Here is a 24,122-nt window from a genome sequence, read left to right as displayed (position 1 = left end):
ACACTTCTAATAAAATGCTGGGCCTAGTGCCTTCATCTATGCTTGTTTTTTGTCCAAGAAACTGAAAAACAAAACAGATACAAACTAAACTTCAGCTCTCTGGGGCTACATTCACAACCTAAGGTTCTCACCTGCACCCCATGCCCTCCTATGGTGCTCAGTGGCAGGACTCGATACATTTCCTCCCTGCTCCAAACTCTTTCTTGTCACACTAAGAACAGAGCTAAAATGTTGAACCTCTACTGTGGAGGCTAATCCAAGGTCCCACCATTCACATGTACAATATCAGCCTGTGTACCCCGGCCATCGACAGCCAGACTTATTAGAGCAGCAGAATACCATACAAAGATGAACTTGGCAAAGATTTATCAATAGTTGCGGGAGTCAGATTATTAATAACAGTTCAAAGTATAAAAACGTTTCACAATAAAACCCATATAAATTGTTAAAAATTAATCAAAAACATACTATGAATTGGCACTTGACTTAACCTCATCTTCTTGGAAGATTTTGCCATTCTGGTTGAGTAGTTATAAGACTTAGTCAAAGAAGTAAGATTCAGGCTTTCGGTTCCTTCATCCGTGTTTTCCTAACAAGTGAAAAACAGTTTATGTAACGACTGTTTTAAAAAAATAAATTAAAAAAAAGTAAATTAGAGCCACAATGTTCAGTCTGGATTTATGCTACTCTGTGAAATTGATAGTTGCGTTGGCCTCTGTGCTTAAGTTGAGCCCATGGTTTCCGGTGCTCTGCAATGAATTTCACTGTCAACACTGGTACTTATGACAGCCTACCACATGGTAGCTCTGTTCATCTAATTTTGTGATGAGCACAACAACAGTAGTTTAATTATTCAATATACATTAAAATGACTAATACATGCCACCAAGAAGCTATAGGAATAGCTATAAGAATAGGTGGTAGATATTGGTCATTTTTTATGTATATTTAAAGTCTGAATCATCACACTTATTGTGTTGGTAATCTCATTGGCAGTGCTGGTAGGGGCAATGGGTGGCGCAAGCTACAATGGCCTCCTGGCAAGGCCCCTGGCACTTATTTTTTAAAAAAAATTTTTTTTAACAAATTAAACATTGTTTGGCTTGCTCTTAATTTCAGTCTTATGCCACCAGTGGAATTTTCACTATATTACAGGCTCTACTGCAATTCATAATAAATCAACCTCAAACCAGCCAATTAGCACAAAGATCTAACAACAAATGTGTGTTAATAGTGCCCATTGTGGTACAAGTAAAGCTTCAGCATATCTACATCACTACCACTGTGATGTTAGTCCAACATTAGAAGTTAGTGGGCTATTATTTTTCTAAATAAAGTCAGGAATCATGCTTCAGGCAAATGTTACACTGGCCAACCACCCATGTTTAGCATGATGATGATTTTTTTTTTTAAAGCACCATGCCAATGTAACTCAGTGACGCAGATAAAACAAATTATCACCTATACGATCCACAAAATAAATGACAATTTTTAGAAGGAAATTTCAGATTTACTACGTGATGTTCTTATGACAGTGAGGCAACGTCTATCAAAAGATTGTTGGTCCGTTCCCCATAAGTATTATCCCAAGTTCAATAATAAAGTCTCTATTTTCTGTTTACCTTTTTCTTTCATAGCCTTCATTTCTACCAGACTCGCTACTCACCGTCTGAATAGCAAGCAGCCAATGATGACAAAGGGTTTTCACAATATAATAAATCACCCAATGTGGCTTCAAGAATCCTTTTTGAGTCTATCATCACAACGTTAGAGCCAGAAAATGTCTTACCTGATTCACAGTAGCAGAAAGTGGTTCCATTTTGTCCATGGGAATTTTGCTTCTCACATGCAGCAAAGGCAAAGATGAAGAACTTATATGGTGGTGTTGACAGCAACTTGTCCCAGACGAGCCACATGTGCTCAAGGTTCCTCTGCATTCGTGTCCAGATTCCTCATCTGCCTTGGTGTGTTCATAATCTGGAATACCAGACAACATTTGTTGCCTCATATTATTCTCACAGTGGAGGCTGTCATCTTTATTAACTAACAGAACTTTTTGGTCATGGTTCTTTGCAACAACAGGGCTGCGTGACAACTGTCGACCAGTCGGAACTTTGTTAGCCGACTGCACAACTGCATTAGTGTGTGTAAACTGGGAACCAATGACTGAGGTGTCATCTGTTGCTTTTGCGGGAGTGTTTAGTTCTGAGGGCAAAAGCTCCAAACGTCTCAAGAAAGGAGACTGCAGCATCTTCTGACTTGAACGAGGGATATTCCCTGAAGATGGATCCATCCTCCACCTACTGGTTTGGTTTTCCTTTTGATTTTCATTTGAGTTGTTCTCTTGGGAACACTTTTTCAAGTGAACAGCTCCCTCAAAAAAAGCTTCAGCATCTTCTTTGTTCATAGCAGTTCTAGAAACGCTCCACCTTACATCCTCCTTTTCTTTAGCTTCTAGATTCATTTTGTCCTGAATCTCTTGTAGGCCTCTGACAACTACTAAAAGACAAGTACTAAAAAACAGTAACTAAAAAAAAAGAAAAAGACAAAATACATTAATTCAATATTTAAGGGAAAGAATGACTGTGCCTACAAAGAGTTAACAAAAGGGTAGTACAAGAATAAGGACCAAATAAGTTAAAGCAGAGCACAAACAATTTAACTTGTAGCAGTATCTGAACACTGAACCTAATTGTGCAATATTCTGCAAAGGAATGTAACAAAATGTTTCCTATTTGTATGGATGAAAAGTGAAACACATTAACTCACAGAATTTTAAAAATGATTCAACTCCCAGACGAAATGTGGATTTCCTGATATATGAACCATGCCCAAAGGCTCCTGGATTTATTCCAACAAAAACTTCAAAAACCGTAATATGTAAATTAATTTATTCAAATAATTGTGCATTTGATGCATGTTAGAATAATGTGCCTCCTCTCATGAGATGTTGCAAAATTTGTGGGCAGAAACAAATGAACAAATTGCCATACTAATAAAAGGAATACATTATGTTGCACCATTTCAGTGTACATCACAGCTAAGTGTTAGGCTTCTCTGTATGCGTGCCACCTTCAAGAACGCCTGAAGCAGAAGACCACTGCACGAATGGGTGAGAGCAATGTTAACCTATGACTACACCCGGGTGGGCATGATAGGTCTCAGCCTGCAGCTACAATAACCACTCCACTCTTCTTTCTGTTTTAGTCTCTTGTTGTTTAGTAATTCATAAAGATCTTAAACAAATACAGGGAGAAAAACACGCACCAAACTCTCTAATGGCCAACAAACCAAACGCTGCTTAAAGCCTTCACACACTAATACTACATAACCCACCTTTTCATACTGGCCAGAATTTCAGGAAATCCCCTATTTGCTCCAAGATTTTCAAAGACCCATTCCAGGCCTGTGGGTGTGATGGGGCAAGGTTGGACACAAGCAGAAACATTGCCCTTTGCCACAAGACAATCAGCAATATATATTTAGGTAATCAGTTAGATTGCAGAAAGGAAGTAAAATGGTGTCCACACCACACCACTTATCCAAATGGTCAAACTGAGATGAGCTATGACCTACTGAAATTTTTATGCATATTAGCAGATTGTAAAACCACTCAGGAATGACACTGATGTTTTCCTAGGTGTCACTTTGCACCATAAAATTATACTTAATTTTCATCAGGAACAGAACCAGAAGCATGATTACATATGAATCACATTTTAAGACAATAATGGCAGAAACTGGTTATGAGATGTTGTGGGTGAAAACAGAAATACATATCTATGTGCTTCAGGTTAGATTAAGAATGTTATTGTGTTGGCATTTCGACTGGATCAGTTCTTGAAGAATGATATTTAGGAAGAAACTTCAAAAGATGACCCACATTGATGCAAGAGAGAGGAAGTGATAATAAACGCAATGTCCAAGTGAAGCTTATGCACGTGAGCTACTTGTGAAACACTGGCAATGGCTGAGATGAAGAGTTAGAGGAATATGTGAGACTTTTTTTTTTTTTTAAGAACACTGCATATTGGATAAGGGTTCATTTAGCGATTGTAGTGCAAGATTGTGAGATATAGTGGCAGAAACACTTTGTAGGAAATCCACCTTTTCTCTGTGGTCATTCCACATTTTTCAAATTTTCGTGGACTCTATATATTTGCTGGATTTAGCACTATGTGCACTTTACCTCTGATAACTAGTGGGAAAGTGTCAGTGTTTCCCCCTTTTAGCATAGTTGAGTTGGCATACTACTAACTGGTGTATTTAGCTTGTCTATAAGTTCTTAATATATAGTATAAAATGTACCCAGAGCTTGAGAGTTGAATGCCACTTATAGACTGCAGCACCTACTGAGCAATCTATTACACGGGCAGTACAAACATGGTTTCAGGGCTACCATTGTAGCCCGACTGTAACAGTGCAAGACATGCACCGCAATCTGTTAAAGTAGACCCTGAAGCCCACAAGGCATGGTACATGGTATTTAAAAGTATGGCAGGTAGAAATATAATGTTAGCATATATTTACTGTGAATAGCCCTCAAAAGGTATTTTCACTATAGGAAAGCTGTCTGGGCCATACAGAAACACAGGGAAGCAATATTAAATACTAATGTACTGTATCTTTTGAAAGGAGCCAGGTAGATATATAAATCACTAGTTTAATAAATATTAAAATTCAACTTAATGGTTAGGTTTTTAATAAATATTGAGTAAAGGTTGTAGGAGGCTGGCCTGGCTTATAGTGGGTACCTGATGGTACTTACATCTTGTGCCAGGTACAGTTATCACTTATTAGTAGATTAGTAGTGTTCTAGCAGTTTAGGATGACCGAGGTAGCTATAGCAGAGCAGCTTAGGCTGAACTAGGAGACATGCAAAGCTCCTACTATACCACTTATATCATATAGCACTATATCATAAGAAACACGAGTTACTAAAAATAAAGGTACTTCATTTTAGTGACAATGTGCCAAAAATATCTCAGAGGATATACTCCCTTAGGAGGTAAGTAAAATACACAAAATATACACACAAACCAAAATCAGGTAAGTAAACAGAAAAGTAGTGCAAACACTGTAGAATACAATAGGATGCAATAGGCCTAGGGACAACCCAAACCATACACTCCAAAAGTGGAACGCAAACCACGAATGGACCCCCAGACCTAGTGTAGTGTGTAGAGGGTTGCTAGGAGTGTAAGATAACACTAAGGGTGTCCAAGATACTCCACCCCAAGAACCTGGAAAGTAGAAGTCAAGTTACCCTACTACCCCAGAAACACACTAAAGTTGTGATAGGAGATTCTGCAAAGACCACAACTGACTGCAAAGCACTGAAGACAGATTCCTGGACCTGAGGACCTGTAAAGGAAGGGAACCAAGTCCAAGCATCACGCAAGTGTCCAGGGGGGGCAGGAGCCCACTAAACCCCAGATGAAGGTGCAAAAGGGCTGCCTCTGGGTGGAAGAAGCTGAAGATTCTGCAACAACAAAAGATGCCAGGAACTTCTCCTTTGCACAGAAGATGTCCCACGGCGTGCTGGAGGATGCAGAGTTTTTTTCCACGCAGAAAGACCGCAAACAAGCTGTGCTAGCTGCAAGAGTCGCGATTAAAGAAAATCGGTGCTGCCCGGGCCCAGGAAGGACCAGGAGGTCACCCCTTGGAGGAGGAGACAGAGGGGGCACTCAGCAGCACAGAGAGCCCACGCAGAAGCAGGCAACACCCGCAGAAGCACTTGAACAGGCGTTCAAGAAATCTGAGCACGGCGGTCGTCTCAACACTACAAAAGAGGGTCCCACGAAGCCGGTGGTCAACGCAGCGAGTTGAGCAATGCAGGACGGAGTGCTGGGGACCTGGGCTATACTGGGCATGCAGGATTCCTTGCAAAAGTGCACCGAAGCCCTAGCAGCTGCAGTTCACGCAGTACACAGGATTACTTTCTGCCGTGGGAGGCAAGGACTTACCTCCACCAAATCTGGACAGAAGGACCTCTGGACTGTCGGGGTCACTTGGATCCAGCTCCTGTGTTCCAGGGACCACGCTCGTCAAGATTAGAGGGGACCCAGAGGACCGGTGATGCAGAAGTTTGGTGCCTGCATTAGCAGGGGGAAGAGTCCGTCGACCCACAGGGGATTTCTTCTTGGCTTCCAGTGCAGGCAGGCAGCCCTCAGAGCATGTACCACCAGGAAACAGTTGAAAAAGCCGGCAGGATTAGGAGCTACAATGTTGCTGGTAGTTGACTTGCTACTTTGTTGCGGTTTTGCAGGTGTCCTGGAGCAGTCAGCGGTCGATCCTTGGCAGAAGTTGAAGAGAGAGATGCAGAGGAACTCTGGTGAGCTCTTGCATTCGTTATCTGAAGAGAAACACACAGGAGAGACTCTAAATAGCCCTCAGAGGAGGATTGGCTACCAAACCAGGTAAGAACCTATCAGGAGGGGGTCTCTGACGTCACCTGCTGACACTGGCCACTCAGAGGCCTCCATTGTGCCCTCACACCTCTGCATTCAAGATGGCAGAGTTCTGGGACACACTGGAGGAGCTCTGGGCACCACCCCTGGGGTGGTGATGGACAGAGGAGTAGTCACTCCCCTTTGTCCAGTTTTGCGCCAGAGCAGGTGCTGGGGGATCCCTGAACCATTGTAGACTGGTTTATGCAAGGAGGGCACTATCTGTGCCCTTCAAAGCATTTCCAGAGGCCAGGAGAGGCTACTCCTCTCAGGCCCTTAACACATATTTCCCCAAGAGAGAGGGTGTAACACCCTGTCTCAGAGGAAATCCTTTGTTCTGCCTTCCTGGGACTGGGCTGCCCAGACCCCAGGAGGGCAGAAACCTGTCTGATGGTTGGCAGCAGTGGTAGCTGCGGTGAAAACCACAGAGAGCTAGTTTGGCAGTACCCGGGGTCCATGCTGGAGCCCCGGGGATGCATGGGATTGGCACCCCAATACCAGATTTGGCATGGGGGGGGGGGGGGGACAATTCCATGATCTTAGACATGTTACATGGCCATGTTCGGAGTTACCATTGTGAAGCTACATATAGATATTGACCTATTGGAGTGCACATGTGTAATGGTGTCCCCGCACTCACAAAATCCAGGGAATTTGCCCTGAACAATGTGGGGGCACCTTGGCTAGTGCCAGGGTGCCCTCACACTTAGTAACTTTGCACCTAACCTTCACCAAGTGAGGGTTAGACATGTAGGTGACTTATAAGGTACTTACGTGCAGTGTAAAATGGCTGTGAAATAACGTAGACGTTATTTCACTCAGGCTGCAGTGGCAGTCCTGCGTAAGAATTGTCTGAGCTCCCTATGGGTGGGAAAACAAATGCTGCAGCCCATAGGGATCTCCTGGAACCCCAATACCCTGGGCACCTAGGTACCATATACTAGGGAATTATAAGGGTGTTCCAGTGTGCCAATCAGAATTTGTAAAAATGGTCACTAGCCTGCAATGACAATTTTAAAAGGAGAGAGAGCATAAGCACTGAGGTTCTGGTTAGCAGAGCCTCAGTGACACAGTTTGGCACCACACAGGGAACACATTTAGGCCACAAACTATGAGCACTGGGGTCCTGGCTAGCAGGATCCCAGGGAGACAGGCAAAAACAAACTGAAACACAAGTAAAAATTGGCTTAACATGCCAGGCAAGATGGTACTTTACCCTTTACCTCCCTGAACGGTCAGAAGGCTAACAATCCTTTGCCAGCTCCCAGCCTTGAATAGCTGTGAAAGAAGGAGTTAAATGCCTTACAGAAGCAAAAACAATAGGCCGATTTACAGGGGCAGAGATGCGCCTTCAGAGTGCAGCATAAAATGCAGAGTGTGGTTTGTGGCCTCCTTTTAACAACACAGTGTCAAATCCTGCTCGGTGGGTCTGCTGAGCCACAGGTAAAACTGGGGCACGCTAGAAAGGGAGAGAACAGAATGCCAAGTCAATTCTTATGCATCTACTGTTTGGCTGCTGGAGTACATTGCTTTTATCCTACCAGACTTCCATCTCTGGGTTTGTTGCAGGTAAAGTGCATCCCTCAAACTGTTTTTTAGTGTTAGATGTGGAAGGAAACTGTGATTACCATAGAACCCTGCGCACAAATAACCCCAGGGCCCAAGTTTAGTGAGACAGAAGACCTATGCCATCTTGAAAAAGCCTTGACACTTAGCGTTTTTGGCATATTTGCAGTACGGCAAACACGTACTACTGAAAAACTGGGTTGGATTAGCCCAGGGAACTTTTAACACAAGAGGAACCCCACATACAACCTGGTTCCAAGCATAAATGTTGCACCTTCAAGCACCAGCCTCAGATCACTTCAAGAGCCAATGGAAGATCAGAAGAGGACTGGACCTACTTCTGTGACCTAAAGTGAACCATGAAAGACTGCCGCCTCCTGTACCCCTGACAAAGAAGTGGACTACAATGGTCAGTGGATCGGCCTCCTGTGTAGCTACAGGGGACAACAAGCTACATAAGGCATTTTCCTGGAAGTACTAGGTTGACCAGTAGCAACTGGACCTGGAGGGACCCTGCTGTTGGCCTCGGCCAGATAACCTGCAAGTTTCTATGAATTGCCTCTGAGTAGAGGAAGCTTCTAGAGGTTTCCACCCGCAGGTGTCCCACATCCTCTTCCTCCCTGTCCTAGCCCCAGCTTGTCTAGGGTAACTAAAAACAAACCCTTTGTGTGGGCGCTCAGGCAGAGCTTTTGTGATGTGCAAGTATTGTACGTGATAACTCCTCCCCCTCATTAACTCAGAGTGGCTCATCCTGCAAGTACACATCTTGCCTTTAACTCACTGCCTGGGGGCAATACACAAAGACAAGCTACCAGCTACACCTAGTCATGTGATACAGGAACAGGCTGCAGGCACCAAGTGGTTAGGACAAGATGCCAACTTTGTAAAATATGCCATTTTCAGATTTGTGACTAAAGAACAAGTTACTTACTTTCAGTAACGCATTATCTGGTAGAGACTATCTAGCTACAGATTCCTGATCTTTGAATTCCCTAGCATCAGCTTCGAATCTGCAATCCTTTTGCGGAGCAATACCCTGTGCATGCTGTCGGGTGGCATCGTCCAGCTCCGCGTGGATTAGTCAGCGTTGTTGGAGCTGCCTGTGACGTCATGGTCACCTATAAAGGCACCACCCCGGCATGCTTATGTCAGTTCTTTTATCCACAACACTTCCGCTCCAGAAGCACAGGGTCATGGATAGAACCAACCTTTTGTCTGTGCAAAACAAGTGCCCTGGAAGGCATAAACCCTAACCCTACTAGCCATATCCGCAGAGCGGGGAGGCATGGGTGGGTGTAAGGAATCTGTAGCTAGTTTCTACCAGATAATGCGTTACAGAAGGTAAGTAACTTGTTCATCTGATAGATACTTCTAGCTGCAGATTCCTTACCTTTGAATAGATACACAAGCCATTAACCTTCTGGCAGTGGATATTTCTACTTACACTAAGAAGTCCTGCAGGACTGAACGGGTAAAGTGCTCGTCTCTTCGCACCTGACGGTCCAGGCAGTAATGCTTTGCAAACGTGTGCAAAGATGCCCACATTGCCCCCGGACAAATGTCCAGGACTGGAATGCCTCGAGCTAATGCAGTGTTAGCAGCTTTGCCCCTGTCAGAATGAACCCTCAAGAGACTGCTTCTTGGCCAATGCGTAGCAGATCTTGATGCGGAGAACGTCCCAGCGTGAAATGGTTTGCTTCTGCACTGCCCGACCCTTGTTTGCTCCAACATATCCCACAAAGAGTTGTTCATCCAACCAGGACTCTTTTGTGCGTTCAAGTTAGAACGGCAACCCTCTTTTTGGGTTCAACCGGTGGAGTTGCTCCTCTTCTTTAGAGGGATGCAGTGGAGCAAAGGAAGTGGGCAGGGTGATGTTCTGACCCAGATGAAATGGGGCGATGAAATGGGGAGGAAAGAGGCACGAGTTCTGAGTACCACCTTGTCTGGACAGATAGTGAGACATGGTGGCTTTGATGAAAGAGCTTTGCTCTCACTCACCCTCCTGGCAGATGTTATCACCACTAAGAAGGCTGTCTTGATGGTGAGCAGCCAGAGGGGACAGTTGTGCAAAGGCTCAAAGGGAGCACACATCAGAAATGTGAGGACCAGATTTAAGTCCAATTGGCGTATAACAAAGGGCGTTGGGGGAAACATACGTACAAGGCCTTTGAGGAATCTATGTACAATGGGAGATTTAAACAGAGAAGGCTGATCAGGCAGCCGGAGAAATGCAGAGAGGGCAGAAAGGTAACTCTTGAGAGTCCCCAAGGTAGAACCCTGCTGGGCAAGGGAAAGTATGGAGAGAACGATATCAGAAAGAGGATCAATAGACCATTCTGTATAATAACATACAGTGGAGGGATGGCAGGCTGGCAAAACAACTTTACAGACTTCGGGAGGAAGGTCAAAAGCCATCCACGCATGAAGGCGCAGAGTCGACAGGTTCAGGTGGAGAACCCTCACCTACTGCTGCGACAGAAGATCCTCCCGAAGGGGCAGGATGAACGGAGGATTGATGATCATTTCGAAAAGCTCGGGATACCAGACTCTCCGTGCCCAATCCGGAGCCATTAGGATGACTTGGTTCCGGTCGTACTTGATCTTCTTGAGAGCTCTGGCAGGAGTGGTATAGGCAAAAAAGCGTATAGGAGAACTGACCTCCACTTGCGACGAAAAGCGTTGCTGAGCGATTGCTGCCTTGAAAACTCAAACCCGCAATACTGCTGACATTTTGTGGAATCTATGGAGGCAAACAGATCTAACCAAGACTCTCCCCACTGCTGAAAGAGTCCTTGCGCCACCTCCGAATAGAGATACCAATCATGATCCGCCAGGCATCGACGGCTGAGTTTGTCCGTCCTGGCGTTCAGAGAACCTGCCAGGTGTTGAACTACCAGAGTTATACCCTGCTGTTCCAGCCATGTCCCGGATTCAGCCGGAGACCAGAGACCTCTGATCTCCGCCTCTTGCAGATGGCCACCCCATCCCAGAAGTGATGCATCGGTCACCTCTGTCGGATCTGGTTGGGGAAGGGAGAGGAGTCTGTCTCTGACCCAATCGCAGTTCACTAACCACCACTGCAGATCTTTTGCAGTACCCTCTGAGATCTGAACCATGTCTGTAAGATTTCCCTGATGCTGTGCCCACTGGAACTACAGGTTCCACTGCAGAGCCCTCATATGCCAGCTGGCATGTTTGACTAACAGGATGCAGGAAGCCATGAGTCCCAACAGCCTCAGAGTATGTCTCACCGAAATCGAGGATAGAGGCCGAAACATCGGTATCATAACCCGAATATCTTGATCTCGCTGCTCGGGAGGATAAACCAGAAACTGCACTGTATCCTAAACAGCTCAGATGAAAGGGAGCTTCTGAGAGGGAGTCAGGGGTGACTTTGGCACGTTTATAGTGAACCTCAGCAAAAGCAGGAGGCCCGCCGTAGTCTAAAAGTGGGTGACGAGAGCCTGATGTGTAGGAGCCTTCAACAGCCAATCGTCAAGGTAGGAGAAGACTGAAATCCCTAACCTGCACAGATGAGCTGCTGCCACCGCCATCACCTTGGTGAACACCCGAGGGGCACTGGTGAGACCGAAAGGGTGCACGGTAAACTGAAAGTGCTTATGGCTCACCTTGAACCACAAGTAACGCCTGTGGGTGGGTAGGATGGAGATGTGAAAATACACATCCTGCAAGTCCAACGCTACCATTCAGTCTCCTTGGTCTAGGGCAGACAAGATATGAATCAGAGTGAGCATCTTAAATTTCTCTTTTTTGAGGAAGAGATTGACATTCCTTAATTCAAGATAGGGCGAAGGCCCTTGTTTTTCTTTGGAATCAGAAAGTAGCGGGAATAACAACCACTGCCTACTTCTGACATTGGGACCCTTTCTATATCTCCTTTGCCCAAGAGAACCGTCACTTTCCTCACGGAACAAGATTAAATGATCCTCCATAAGCCGTTCTTTCAATGGAGGGATAGAGGGAGGAAAAGACTGGAAAGGGAGGGAATAGCCCTTCTGTATGATCTGCAGCTTCGAAAGGGGTGATAGGTAGACTTCTGGCGAGCGGGCACCGAGAGGCCCAAGGATCCAGCCGCGCCTCGAGAGTCCTTGAACTGCTCATGCACAGAGTCTGCCTTCGCCCCAAAAAGGCGTGTGCAATCGAAGGGCCTGTCCATCAGATTTGCCTGGACATCCTCTGAAAGCCAGTAGTATGCAGCAGTCATGTCCTAATCACACCGAATAGTAAACTTGGCTGCATCGCTCCCGTCCTTGACAGCTTGGCTGAGTGTGACAACAACTGTGCCACTATTTCCCATGAAGTATGGGAAAAACGGCACAAAAGGCATGAGGTGTTTACAGACCTCAATGCCAGCTGAGGAAGAAAACATCTTCTTCCCAAGTTGGTCCAGCCTCTTGGATTTCCAATCCAGGGGAGCAGAAAGGAAGGTGCCAAGGGATGTGGAGGCTTGGAACACAAATCTCTACAGGTTGGGGTGTTGGGTGAGGGAACTAGGGTCGGTAGGAGCTGGTTGATAGCGGCGGCCAATTGTTCTATTCACAGGAGCCCCTGTGCTGGGTTTGGAGCACGACCCCAGCAAGAAATCAGTAAAGGCTTCATTAAAAGGTAACATCAGCTCCGATGTAGCAGCCCCCGGTTGAAGCACCTCTGCCTGGATGTTAGTCCTGACCGGCACCGTGGGCAACTCCAGGTCCAAGACCTCAGCTACTCTACACACCACCATGACGTATGTGGCTCCCTCTTCCGTAGCCACAGAAGGAGGTGAGAGCATACCAGCATCTGGAGAAGTATCCAGGCTGCTGGCTTCCCCTAGTTCCTCATACCAGTCCTGCTCCTCTAATCCATATTCCAAAAGGTCCTCAGACCCCTCCCAATTCCTCAACTGTGCCTGGCTGATCAAAATTGGTGTTGAAGTTGGAATCGGAGTAGTGCGGCATCATTCCGGCTCATCTAGAATGAGGATGGGGCTCACACCACCAGTGGGTGCCAGCAGTTTGGTAGGGGGTGGAGGGGAAGCATCGGTATCGTATGTGCAACCGGTGGCAGTCTGGATCGGATACTGGATGCTGGGGTCCCCAACAGCGCAAAGCCGAAGTCACCAGAGTCAAACCGATGGGGCCCCTGCTGTCCCCACGGGGTCCAAGGAATTACCCGCGGGGGCAGCCGGCTCAAAAACGAGGCGCATGGTTTCTTAGAAGTCTCATTTGAGCGGGGGGTCGCTCTGGCTCCCAGATAAGTTGGGGGGGGGGGACGGGGGGGACACATGCAATGTCGGCCCTGGCAACGGCTCTGAGGAACCATGCTCGGAACATCGATGTTCTTGTGATGCCTTGTTGGCCAACAGGCATGGCAAACTCGAAGTCCACTTGGACATCTTCTTCTTCTTGTGCCTCTTCCCCGAGTGCCCAGAGGACCTTGAGTGGGAACTAGAGGATTTCGGGCTCCTGGAGCGGTCCTGCAACCTCCCGCAACCTCCTTCTTGAGCGGGACCGTGACCTCTGAGGAGTCACGACGACAGCAGTCGACTGTTGGGCCGCCATGAGCTTTAGAGACTGCTCTCTCAAAGCCTTCGGGCCATGGCCCGGCAGTTGGAGCACGGCTGAGTCGTGGTCCCTGGCGAGGCACCAGAGACATACCTGGTGGGGGTCCGTCACCGATAAGGCACGATGACGGGCACCACGCGGCTTGAACCCCGCCTTCTGGATGACATCTCCTCGCACACACCAAAAAATTATTCGAAAAAAGGGTTGAAAAAAGGCTTGCCAAAAAAGGCAAAGGATAGCTCGATCCCGGAACTTTGCTTAACTGGTGCAGAAGGAAAAGAACTGATGTACGTGCGCCAGGGTGGTGCCTTTATAGGCGACTGTGACGTCACAGGTAGCTCCAACAATGCTGACTAATCCACGCGGAGCCGGACGAAACCACTCGACGGCGTGCGTAGGTTATTGTTCAGAAAAAAGTTTCCGGACACGAAGCAGACGCCAGGGAATTCAGAGGTAAGGAATCTGCAGTTAGAAGTCTCTATCTGATAATCCAAATTTACCATTAAAGAGGACTTTTAATTACAATTACTTGGACACCAAACTCAACCTGCCTACCTGCTTCCAATATAAACTGATCACTTATTAAATATAATAAGGTAGTACAATGTTATCCTTTGGAATATGGCTTCAAAGCAGTGAAGAATGAGTTAAGGTGTTTTTCACTTTTAGGACATGTAAAACTTAGAAGTACATGTCCAACTTTTTAAACACACTGCACCTTGCACTCTGGGTTGCTTAGGGTCTACCGTTAGGGTGACATATGCATTTAAAAAGGGAGGTTTAGGTCTGGCAAAAGGTTTGTTTTTCCAGGCTGTAATGGCAGGATAAAAAACACAACCTGCACACATGGGCTGCAATGGCATGCCTGAGACATGTTTAAAAGGGCTACTTAATTTGGTGGCATTCAGTGCTGCAGGCCCACTAGCAGCATTTAATTTACAGGCCCCGGATACCAATAGGACCGCTTTAATGAGGACCTACAAGTGAATTAAATGTGCCAGTTGGGTACAAGCCAATTTTACCATCCCATTATGGAATGGAAGAAAGCAAGAGAGGTTGACAGGACCGCAGGGGGAACATGAAGGTCCTCACAGTCCAAGCCAGCTTCCTGTGTCCTAATGTTGGTGCAGAGAGGAAGGGTAATGGGGTTTGGGGGGGAAGCCGCATGACCCCTCCCCCCCAATATATCCAACTCATTGCACCCAGGTGGTGGGGATCACCGGGGCTGCTGGGGGCACACGGGCCTCCTGCATTAATGTAAGATGTTAAGCCCCAGGAAGGTCGTGGGAGGTGTGCATTAATGTATCATGTTTTGCCCCACCGAGGTGGCGTTCCGCAGGGTGCAGGGCTATTTCCACACGGGACCCCAACATTAATTTAGAACTCTTTCTCTGGGGAAGCTGTGCCACGGGGAGGTGGTGGTCCCCATGAATCCCCCCCCCTATTTATTTTTTTTAAATGCCCCCAGGACCTGCTCCACCAAGGGGGGGGAAAAACAAAACAAAAAAAAACCAAGATTCTGAAGGAAACTTAAATTTGTTTCCGAACATTTCATGAAAAAACATCCAAAGGCACCATGGATACAGGCAAGTGAAAAAAATACTTTTGTATGGAAACGAGGTGCTAACTATAAACCTACTGGCGATAGAGGGAGAGATAATCTTTCTTCAGTATAAGGGCTTTCAGCTCGCCCTTTTCAGTCATTGTTCTGTTCAAGTGGCAATCACATTTTGATTCCACCCACCACAGCATGGGGCAATGGCTTCACCCTCTTTGTGCCATGTGCTGACTTCACTTTCAATGACAGCTTTTTGCTTGCCCACAATGTCCACATCAGCCTAAAACGTAATCCTCTTTGGTGTCAACCTGGTGGCCCAGTATGCCACATGTTTGAATTGTCAGGCATTGGAGTGACAACATTTTGCCAGCAGACATCAGCTCTTCCACTTTTTTCATGGAGAAGATCTTATGCAGCATATATGACACTTGTCATGGGAGAGGCATCTGGTTTTTGTATCAGGCTACTGAGCGGGTTTGCTGAGTTGAGAAAGTATTACATGCTAATTTGTCCATTAGCAACATCCCTCCTCCTACTGTCCAGGCTACTCTGTGTAATGGCTTAGTGTTTTGATTGGAGGGTGAGAACCAGTGAGTCATGGGTCACAGTGCAAGAAAGGAAATGCCTTCCAGCTACTGTTTGGATTATAAAATACAGAAATAAGCAGGGTTAAACTCTGGAACCCCATGCCGAGCAGCAATGCCTTCAACAATCCACATTCTAGTGCCAATGGCCTCGAAGGGACATGCAACAACATAACCATATTGCGATGAGATTCGACTTTAGGAACATTCTTAAAATAGGATATTGAAATAGGCTATTGACTCTTTGGGGGGGACCCAAGGTTGTAGCCTTACCACCCACAGACCACAACAGAGGTCATGTGTAGCCAATGCGCAATGGACCCCTTCGTCAAATAAGCCCTAGAGGTGGGCAACATTGCAGCTGCTCCCATCTCAGAAACCAGACTTTGGCTGGTGTACAACATTCACTCATTACTCCCAAACCATGACCAATACCTCTTGATAACACGCTAACTGCTTGAAAGTCATATAGAGCAGAGATAGCCTCCCAATGCATTTGTACTCAGCTCATTTAAGATTTTTTTGTCATTGCAATCCACTTACATAATACAATATCATTGACTACGCCAATAGCCCTTGAATTGCCGAGATCTATTGACTTTGCCGGTGCTTGTTATTTTTGACACTGACAACACTCAAGATGGCCCCACCGCTTCATTATGCATAGCTGCAGGTGTTTCAAATTTGACCTTTAAAATGGCGGCATCTACGTTTGAGAAAGAAGAGTGGCAATAAGTTCTGGATTTTTGTTTTTAAATTCTTACAATCAAATAAAGAACTCAGCATATTAAAACATCTGTAAGTATTGCCACCGATCTCTTACATAGTATAGGCTTTATCTTGTGTAGTACCAATAAAATATAGCTGGCACCACTTTGGAATACTTAACTAAATGTTATGCATTTCAAGGTGGTGCATGCCACTTTGTGAATTGCTGTCAAGTAAGAAAATCAAAATACCTTTCTAAAAAAAGAGATTTTATCATTTAATTACATTTTCCTTTCAGAACTGTATTTTTTCTTATTTCTCAAGAGAACATAATCAAGATGAAAGCTTTATTTTACACACTGCTTCTTATACCCAAGGACTGAGAGAATTACCAATGCATTTCTGATTTGATCCTGACAGGAAGTCATAAGATTGGGCTGGCTTGTTGGAGTTTCCAGAGAACACAGATAACTGGTCAGCACAACTCTCAGTAGGTAGCTTTCCTCACTCCACCTCCAGACTTTACTTCTAGAGACCATTTTGTACATAGGCACATTTACCAAAATGTTTCTTGAATACCTGGGAATAGAGAATAGTGAAGGAGTGCTGCTGAAAGGTCCGTCTCGCCTATCACCCATTCCAAAAAATATAATCAAATATTAATTTCTTTTCTACCTTGGCCTGATAATGTATGAATTTGTAGGATGTTCTGACACGTAGAGTTCTTTGGTTAAAAAAAAAAAAAAAAAAAAAAAAAAAAACATTGGCACCCAGGAGTGTAGAATTTATTAAAATATCTACTTGTCCATGGGACAGGTTGCTTCTTAAATCTACCTGTGCCTTTGGTGCCATGTAGTGCGGTGACAAATTATGGAAGCAGTCTCAGTATGTAAGAGCTCTGATAATAGCCTCTCTGATTATGCCAGGGCTACTATTATAATAGGGCTTGAATACTTGCAATTTCAATCCCTACTATAGCATTTTCCTTATTTTGCCACCTTTCCACGGATCTACATACTGGGGCTGGAGGAAGCAGTAAGCAATAGTTCCAGGGCTGGAATGGCTTGGAGTCTGCAAACCTACTAACTTGCATGTTTTAAGGATTTTCACCAGCTCTTCTCTAATCTTTTCCATTAATAAGAAAATTTGAAATTTTACTTCCGACAATGGCAGAAGTAGAAGTTCTACCTGGGTTGGGGAAAAAGAAGTTGGTGGGAAAGTGAACTTGTAAACGCTCAATAGATTTTCACATGCTAAAATACAGTTCACAAATATTTTCTAGGAGTAAGATTTCCTGGTCTACTTCTTGTGAATTCATGAAAACCACTAATTCAAAGACATATACCATGTGAGCACTTTTGTGACTTTCGTTAAGAATTGGGTCTCCAATTAGGTCTGGCGTTAAGAAAGGCATTTTGTTTTTATTAAACCTCTATTTCTCTATCAGCTGGCTTTACTGTGAGTGATCGCATTCTGCTCTTCCAATAGGAGCATATTGGCACACAAAGTAGTTTTGTTCAGTGCCAGGAACTACAGTGGCAAACCAAATTTATAACGGTAAAATATTAAAATATTGCACGCAGCAATAGCTATCTGGCATAGACCATAAATAAAATGTGTCAACAGGTGAGAATAAAAGGTATATGCAACATTCACAGGAACATGGCACCAAAAAATCTATACAGAGCCTGTAATCTTCTGGTGCATCAACCATGCAAACATGGTAAATTTAGCTATTATAAACACCACAGTCGCCCCTGTCACTATTACATATTCACAATGAGTAGATGCGGTCAGACAACCCCAAAGACTGACACATTCAAGAGATCCATCTGGATCTCTGTCTGAGGTATGCTCCGCAAAAAAATAAAAAAAAAGTTAATCTAATTTTTCTGTAAGGCAACAAACCGGACAGAGCTTCGACTTGTCGACAAATGCCAAGATGATGCATAGGTTGCCAGATGAAGAACACTATAAAAAATGTAAATGTGCCCGGATCGGCTGGATGTAATCAAAGGCATCACTCAAATCAAATACATTTTTATACATAAGAAAGACTTCGGTCCTGCTGCCTATAGAGTCAGAGTTCTCGCTAGGTGAGATAAGTAAAGTAAGTAAAGATATTTATTGATGTTCGATTAATTGAAATTGTTACATCATAGCATACATAATAGAAGAGATTTGTTTAATAAAAAAAAAAAACATTTTGTTACATAGTAGCTGAAAAAATAGAATGAGATAAAAAGCAGCATTTCATAAAATATCCAGATTTCATGTTAGTAATTACTTATCGGACAACAATATGTAACAAACCGAAGAAGGTAAAAATGCAATACATCATAAGGCAGAGCTGATTGCAAGCCGATCCTCGCAGGGAAAAATAAAATACAATATTTCATAAGTCAAAACTAATTTCAGGTTAGGCATCACTTTTTGGCGCATAATACTACAATTTCATCACACACCATACACAGGTCAGGGGTGTCCTATGGCAACATGTAGTTCTCAGAAAATCTGGGTCTGTAAGTGCTTCCAGGGACAAACATCGCTCCTATAAAAAGTGCTCCATGCAGATGGTTCATCATTCTGAAAATCATCTATGGTGTTCCATGATGGCAAAATACGACCTCGCGAGATCAGGATCAAAGTGCTCCATACTCGGACTCCCACCAGAGTGAGCGTCTTTGTGGACTTTATCGAGTGCAACTTTTTAACTTTCCCCTAGTGGTTCACGATGCTCTGGGCCAATGGGAAGCGGTCCGGGCAAGATAAGGTGATCAAAAAAATAAATAAAAAATGTGCGGCCATCACAATCATTCAGGATTGCTAAGTGCTGTTGTCATATTTTATGAAGCACCCGATAGCTGGTATGATTCTCCTTTCAAGCAGGTTAGGACCCCTGCCCAGCATGTCCTCACAATTGAAGTGTGAAATATAGAACGGAGTTGAGAGAGCGTAGCTTATATAATCTATATTAACATGAAATGTTTATGAATCAATGTGTGATGATGCTGCATAGAAACTATAATAGTAATTTTGCTTAAACATGCACTTGAATTGTGACCACGAGGAGTGGCCACAGATGCATACGTAGACTAATAATAATGACCAAAATGATTATATTATCTTTAAATAAGTTTATACTAATGTTTGCGTTATTGAATTTGTATTGAAATCCTCATAGGCCTTAAGTTAGCATGAGCTTAGCTGCCCTGGCTCTCATATTAAATGCATTTTTCTATTTTTCAGTGTGCTGACTCACGAGGGGACATGACCCCGCTTGTTCTTTTCTTCAAAACTTGGAAGATGAATATAGCCATGTTAGATTCGTTCCCATCACTTTCTCTCGTTTACAGAATAAATGTTAAAAGTAAATTGAAACAGTGTAGATTAATGTAATGTACAAGGTCATTCAAACCGGTGAAGACAATGGAACTGCTGACCGAAAGATGTGCAAAGAATTACAGAAGGATGAAATCATACCGGACGTACCACCTCTGAAGACGTCAATTACGAAGACCAATCAAAGACTTGTAAAACAATATGGGGTGAAGAGTTACATTACCTAATGTGTTCTATGATAGGTTAAAGATAGTGGGGTATAGCAGATGACCAATAAAATTTTGGGGGAATATACATCGAAAAAGGGATAAAAACCCATGTCACGGGGAGTCATTTAGGCGGGTTAGGGAATGCTATTGATTTTATCCAGAAACTCTGTCACTCTGTTTGGTGACTTGGTGGGTTACTTAAAACCATCGTCGCCCTTAGAATTGTCCATTTTAAACTTTACCTCCTTATGAGGAAAGTGCCCTTTTTGCCCCGTAGCTGAGTTCTGACTGATGGTGATTTGACTGATGTCCTGAAGACGAGGACTGAACCCGTGTGCGGACCTAAACTTTGGAGGGTAATTATGACAATGCGATTGTGATTTGGCGGTTTGCTTTTCCTTTCTCGGTACCAACTGCTTGCTTTTGACAGAGACCTTAGCTAGATGTTTTCCAAATTAGTGTTCTAAATTGTTTTGCATGAAGACCAACATGCGAATGCTAATTCGTGGTTAGGACAGGTGTTCACCAAACTGATGCAAATAGACAAATGACCGAGATTATGCTTTGTTGAACTGACGCGTTATTGACACTCTGCTAAATTGATCTATGTTCACGCTGTGTTATGTTCTGATGTTTGTGATTCTCGCTTTGGTAAGCTTTCATTAAAGTTGCCATATTGTGACTATGCTATTATGTTTCTTGGTGTTGAGATTAACGCATTTGCTATTAGACTGTAATTAATAGGGAATAAAACTCATAAAATTCTACTAAACAAGGTGTGGTTATTCATGGCTGAAAGGTCATGGTAGCGTCTTTGAATTGATTAATGACTTTGTCTAAAGTGAAATGCATTGTCGTGATAAATATTGATGACATTATTGATGTATTGAGTGATATATTGATTAGCTATCTCGTCCTAAGGTGTGTTTCATCTGGGTCTAAAGATTCATTGGCCTAAAACGAGTCCTGATGTGTAATAAAATATCATAAAGGGACGCGTTAACAGTTCTGGTAGCAGAGGATGGTTTGGCCCTTTGGGGCCCTAGGACGGAGAATCATTGTTTAAATTGTTATTTTTAAATAATGCAAATTGGAGGTATGATGTGTTTCTAAATTCACCATGACTTTCCCGGGATCTCGGAGCCTGCCTAAGTGAGTTGGGAATGTACTCGGCGTCATAGCATGTGTGGTGTAAGATTTGCGCTTGCTCAGCTTATGCATTCTTGCAGGTGATTTGTGAAGTGTGTGTGTATTTAGGCCAGGTAATGTTGTTTTAGTAGGAGTGGGCGTACTCCGCAGTATGAGAGTAGGGAAGTCGGCGTACTTCATATGAGTTTGGCGATTTGTGCTCAAAATTATCCACGTGGTTGGTTGTTCATGTACGGACCCGTCGTGGTCTAAGACTCCGGAGTATATTGACAAGTGTAGGAGACACTTGGGTTTATGTTGTAATTTGTGCGGTTTAATAGGTCAATCGGGCATGGTTGACAAGTCGAGTTTGACTCAAATTGTATATGTGAAACCTTCGATGGAGATTTGGCAAGTTCTAAAGTGCACTAGAGCAAACCACTGACAAGTTGAGAGTAGGATTTGCGGATCGAATTCTTCTTGCGTATGCGGGAATTGAGAAGGAGAGAGTATCGGCTGAGGCTTCAAGTTAAATCTCTGTAAAGTTCTGAAGCGAATGTGTTACCCTTCCTGTAGTAAACTGGCAAATTTGTGTTGTTGTTAAAGGTGCTCGCAGTAATTTTGTATTCGTTTGGTGTGAATCCAGTGAAGGGTGGACGAGCCGCAAGACTTTGTCAGCTGCAGTGTGTGAGTTTGACGTCAGTGGTGCCGCGCTGAGATAGGTCTGTTGTCGAGAGGGGTCGTGCACGGATTGGCTGCCGTCCGTGAGAGGCAATAGGTTGAGAAAGGTGGGTGAAGAGTGTCCTGGGAATTAAAGTCACTTTCTGATTAAATACAAATAAGAGAAAAAGGCAAAGATGAATTTTGTCAAGGCTTTTAAGAGTGCTCTGAAAGGAGGTGCATACTTTATGGCGAGTGAAGGGGAGCCTACACCACCTGAGGGTACTCCAGCTTACATAGTTATGGAGGAAAAAGGTGTAGCGCCTTGTTTATGGATGAAACAGTGGCGCAAATTGACAGAAAAAGAGGGATGTTTGGCGTTCCCAGAACATGGGACGTTTAATACAAGAGTTTTGGAAAATCTAAGGTGGATGTTAAGTGTACAGAAACCACAGCCGAGGCCAACTCAGTATGAAGCTTTAGCGATTTGGGATTTAATGGCTCTTAAACAGAGACCAGACAAATTCCAAAGAAGAATAAAAAGGGCAGAAAAGACTTATGCGGAAGCTAGGTGGGATAATGAGAGCAAAATGTGGAGATGGGGAATAGTTGATGGATTAAAATTGTTCCCAGCTATAACACAGGGAGATGAGACGCAGGGAAAGAAAGCCACCTGTAAAACAGACAAAGACTCTAGTAAGCCTAAAGAAACGAAGAGATCTTGGGAAGAAGAAGATGATTCAGACGATGAAGAATTCCTGAATCAGATATTACATGATCGCCCGCCACCTTATGCGGTAAGCAACAATGTTCCAAGCACTAGCCCAGGTCCTGGGAACCAGACGCAGGAGAAGGGAGTTACTGATACATCACAGACTAGTGATACGGGTTTGATACAGAATGGTGTCAGTGTACCCACTGCGCCAGACATGCAGATACAGTTGCAACCTCCACCGCAGATACAGAGAATCTATACAGACGTTCCGGTACTAGAGTCTACTACAAATCTGATGGTGCCGCCAGACCAGATATATACAAAATCGAGGTTAGTGCAGATTGAGTCAAATCCGCAATTGCTGCCCCAGCCGCAGCCACAACTGATACCAGGGTATAATCCAGCAGCAGGTCCTCCATTAATACCTGCCCCGGCTTCAGGAAATCAAAAACTTTTGGGGTCGCTGCTCCACGAGGTTTGGGACCAGGTCAGACACCAGCTGCAATATCATTGCCAATTACTGTTGGTCCACCGGTGCCATTGTATGCACAAGTAAGCCTGGTGCATGTGATCAGGGAGTAATGACCCAAGATGTAATAAGAGGAGGGTCCATAGGAACCCCTCAGTTAATGGCCCCAGGAGAGCAAGCGGTTGAAAAACCAAGGTCTTTGATAGACCCTAGCCCAGTTGAAGCACCGGCGGAAGCAATGAGACAGGCAGGGCTAGGGGTGTTAACCCCATAAACAATAAGTACGAATGCTTCACAGTCGCAGACGATGCATGCAGGGAACATTTGCTTACAAGGTTTTACGGTACAACAGTTGAATGAGTGGTTAGAGAAGACCTTTACTACGCAAAAGACTACAGTAACTGCAGTGGAACCGGAAAGGTTGGGGAAAGATGAGTACCTGAACTTTGTGAGACTGGGCGTGGAAGCTGCTGAATTAGTGGACGGAAAAATGGGGGTAAACAGATTAGAGTCATACACAGAAGCAGAATTGAGATATCTGTGCCCTAAAATTACTAAGGAAGTAGGCAAGGTACATTAGAAATTAGCAAACCTGGCAGACAAATACAATATTGACATTGAGAATACTAAACATTTGAAAAGAAGTTACAGATTAGACTTTGATTCAAAAGAATTCGAGCATATGAGGTCTGCCGGAATGAAAGCGCATTTAAAGGAAATATTGCAAAGTGCGCAAATCTGGGGAGCATTAGAAAAGTGGGAAGGCAGATGGGCTAAGAAAAGAGACAAGGAAAAAGGCTACAGCCAAGGTTCGAGTAAAACTAAAACCACACCAGATTCGGAATCAGTATAGGTACTACCAATGAGAGAAAAAGCTGGTGGAGTTTTAATTCATGTACCGTGGTCCTGAGGAGACATCCTATCTTTTACTAATGATTATCCCAGGTTGAGGGAGAAACCGATCGAGTGGTACCAACAAACAGATAGGTTTGTGTAGTGCTTTCCTCTTATTTAGTTTCTAAGCACTAACATAACCCAACAGAAATGCACTTCTGAGGTCAAAGAAGACTTTTATTGTTATTTTATTCTTCCCCAACCACAATGTTTATGAATGAATGACGAATTAGTAGCTTTCAAGTCCGCGTTAATCAAACAAAATATATCAGTTTG

General features: G+C 44.2%; 1 protein-coding gene across 4 annotated transcripts in view; it reads right to left on the bottom strand.

Annotated features, from left to right (window-relative positions):
* LOC138250244 (cytoskeletal protein Sojo-like) overlaps positions 1–24,122 on the bottom strand; it is a 196,605-nt gene that overhangs the window by 123,046 nt on the left and 49,437 nt on the right. For all 4 annotated transcript variants that reach the window (XM_069204882.1, XM_069204883.1, XM_069204884.1 and 1 more), the window contains exons 2-3: positions 1,790–2,527; positions 469–589 (exon numbers count right to left, since the gene is read on the bottom strand). In XM_069204882.1, coding sequence (XP_069060983.1) covers positions 469–589; positions 1,790–2,464 — 796 coding nt within the window. In that variant the 5' untranslated portion in view covers positions 2,465–2,527. The remainder of the gene's footprint in view (positions 1–468; positions 590–1,789; positions 2,528–24,122) is intronic.

The sequence above is a fragment of the Pleurodeles waltl genome, chromosome 8, assembly GCF_031143425.1.
Source record: "Pleurodeles waltl isolate 20211129_DDA chromosome 8, aPleWal1.hap1.20221129, whole genome shotgun sequence".
Taxonomy (NCBI): Eukaryota; Metazoa; Chordata; class Amphibia; order Caudata; family Salamandridae; genus Pleurodeles; species Pleurodeles waltl.
This window is presented reverse-complemented; position numbering and strand designations above follow the sequence as displayed.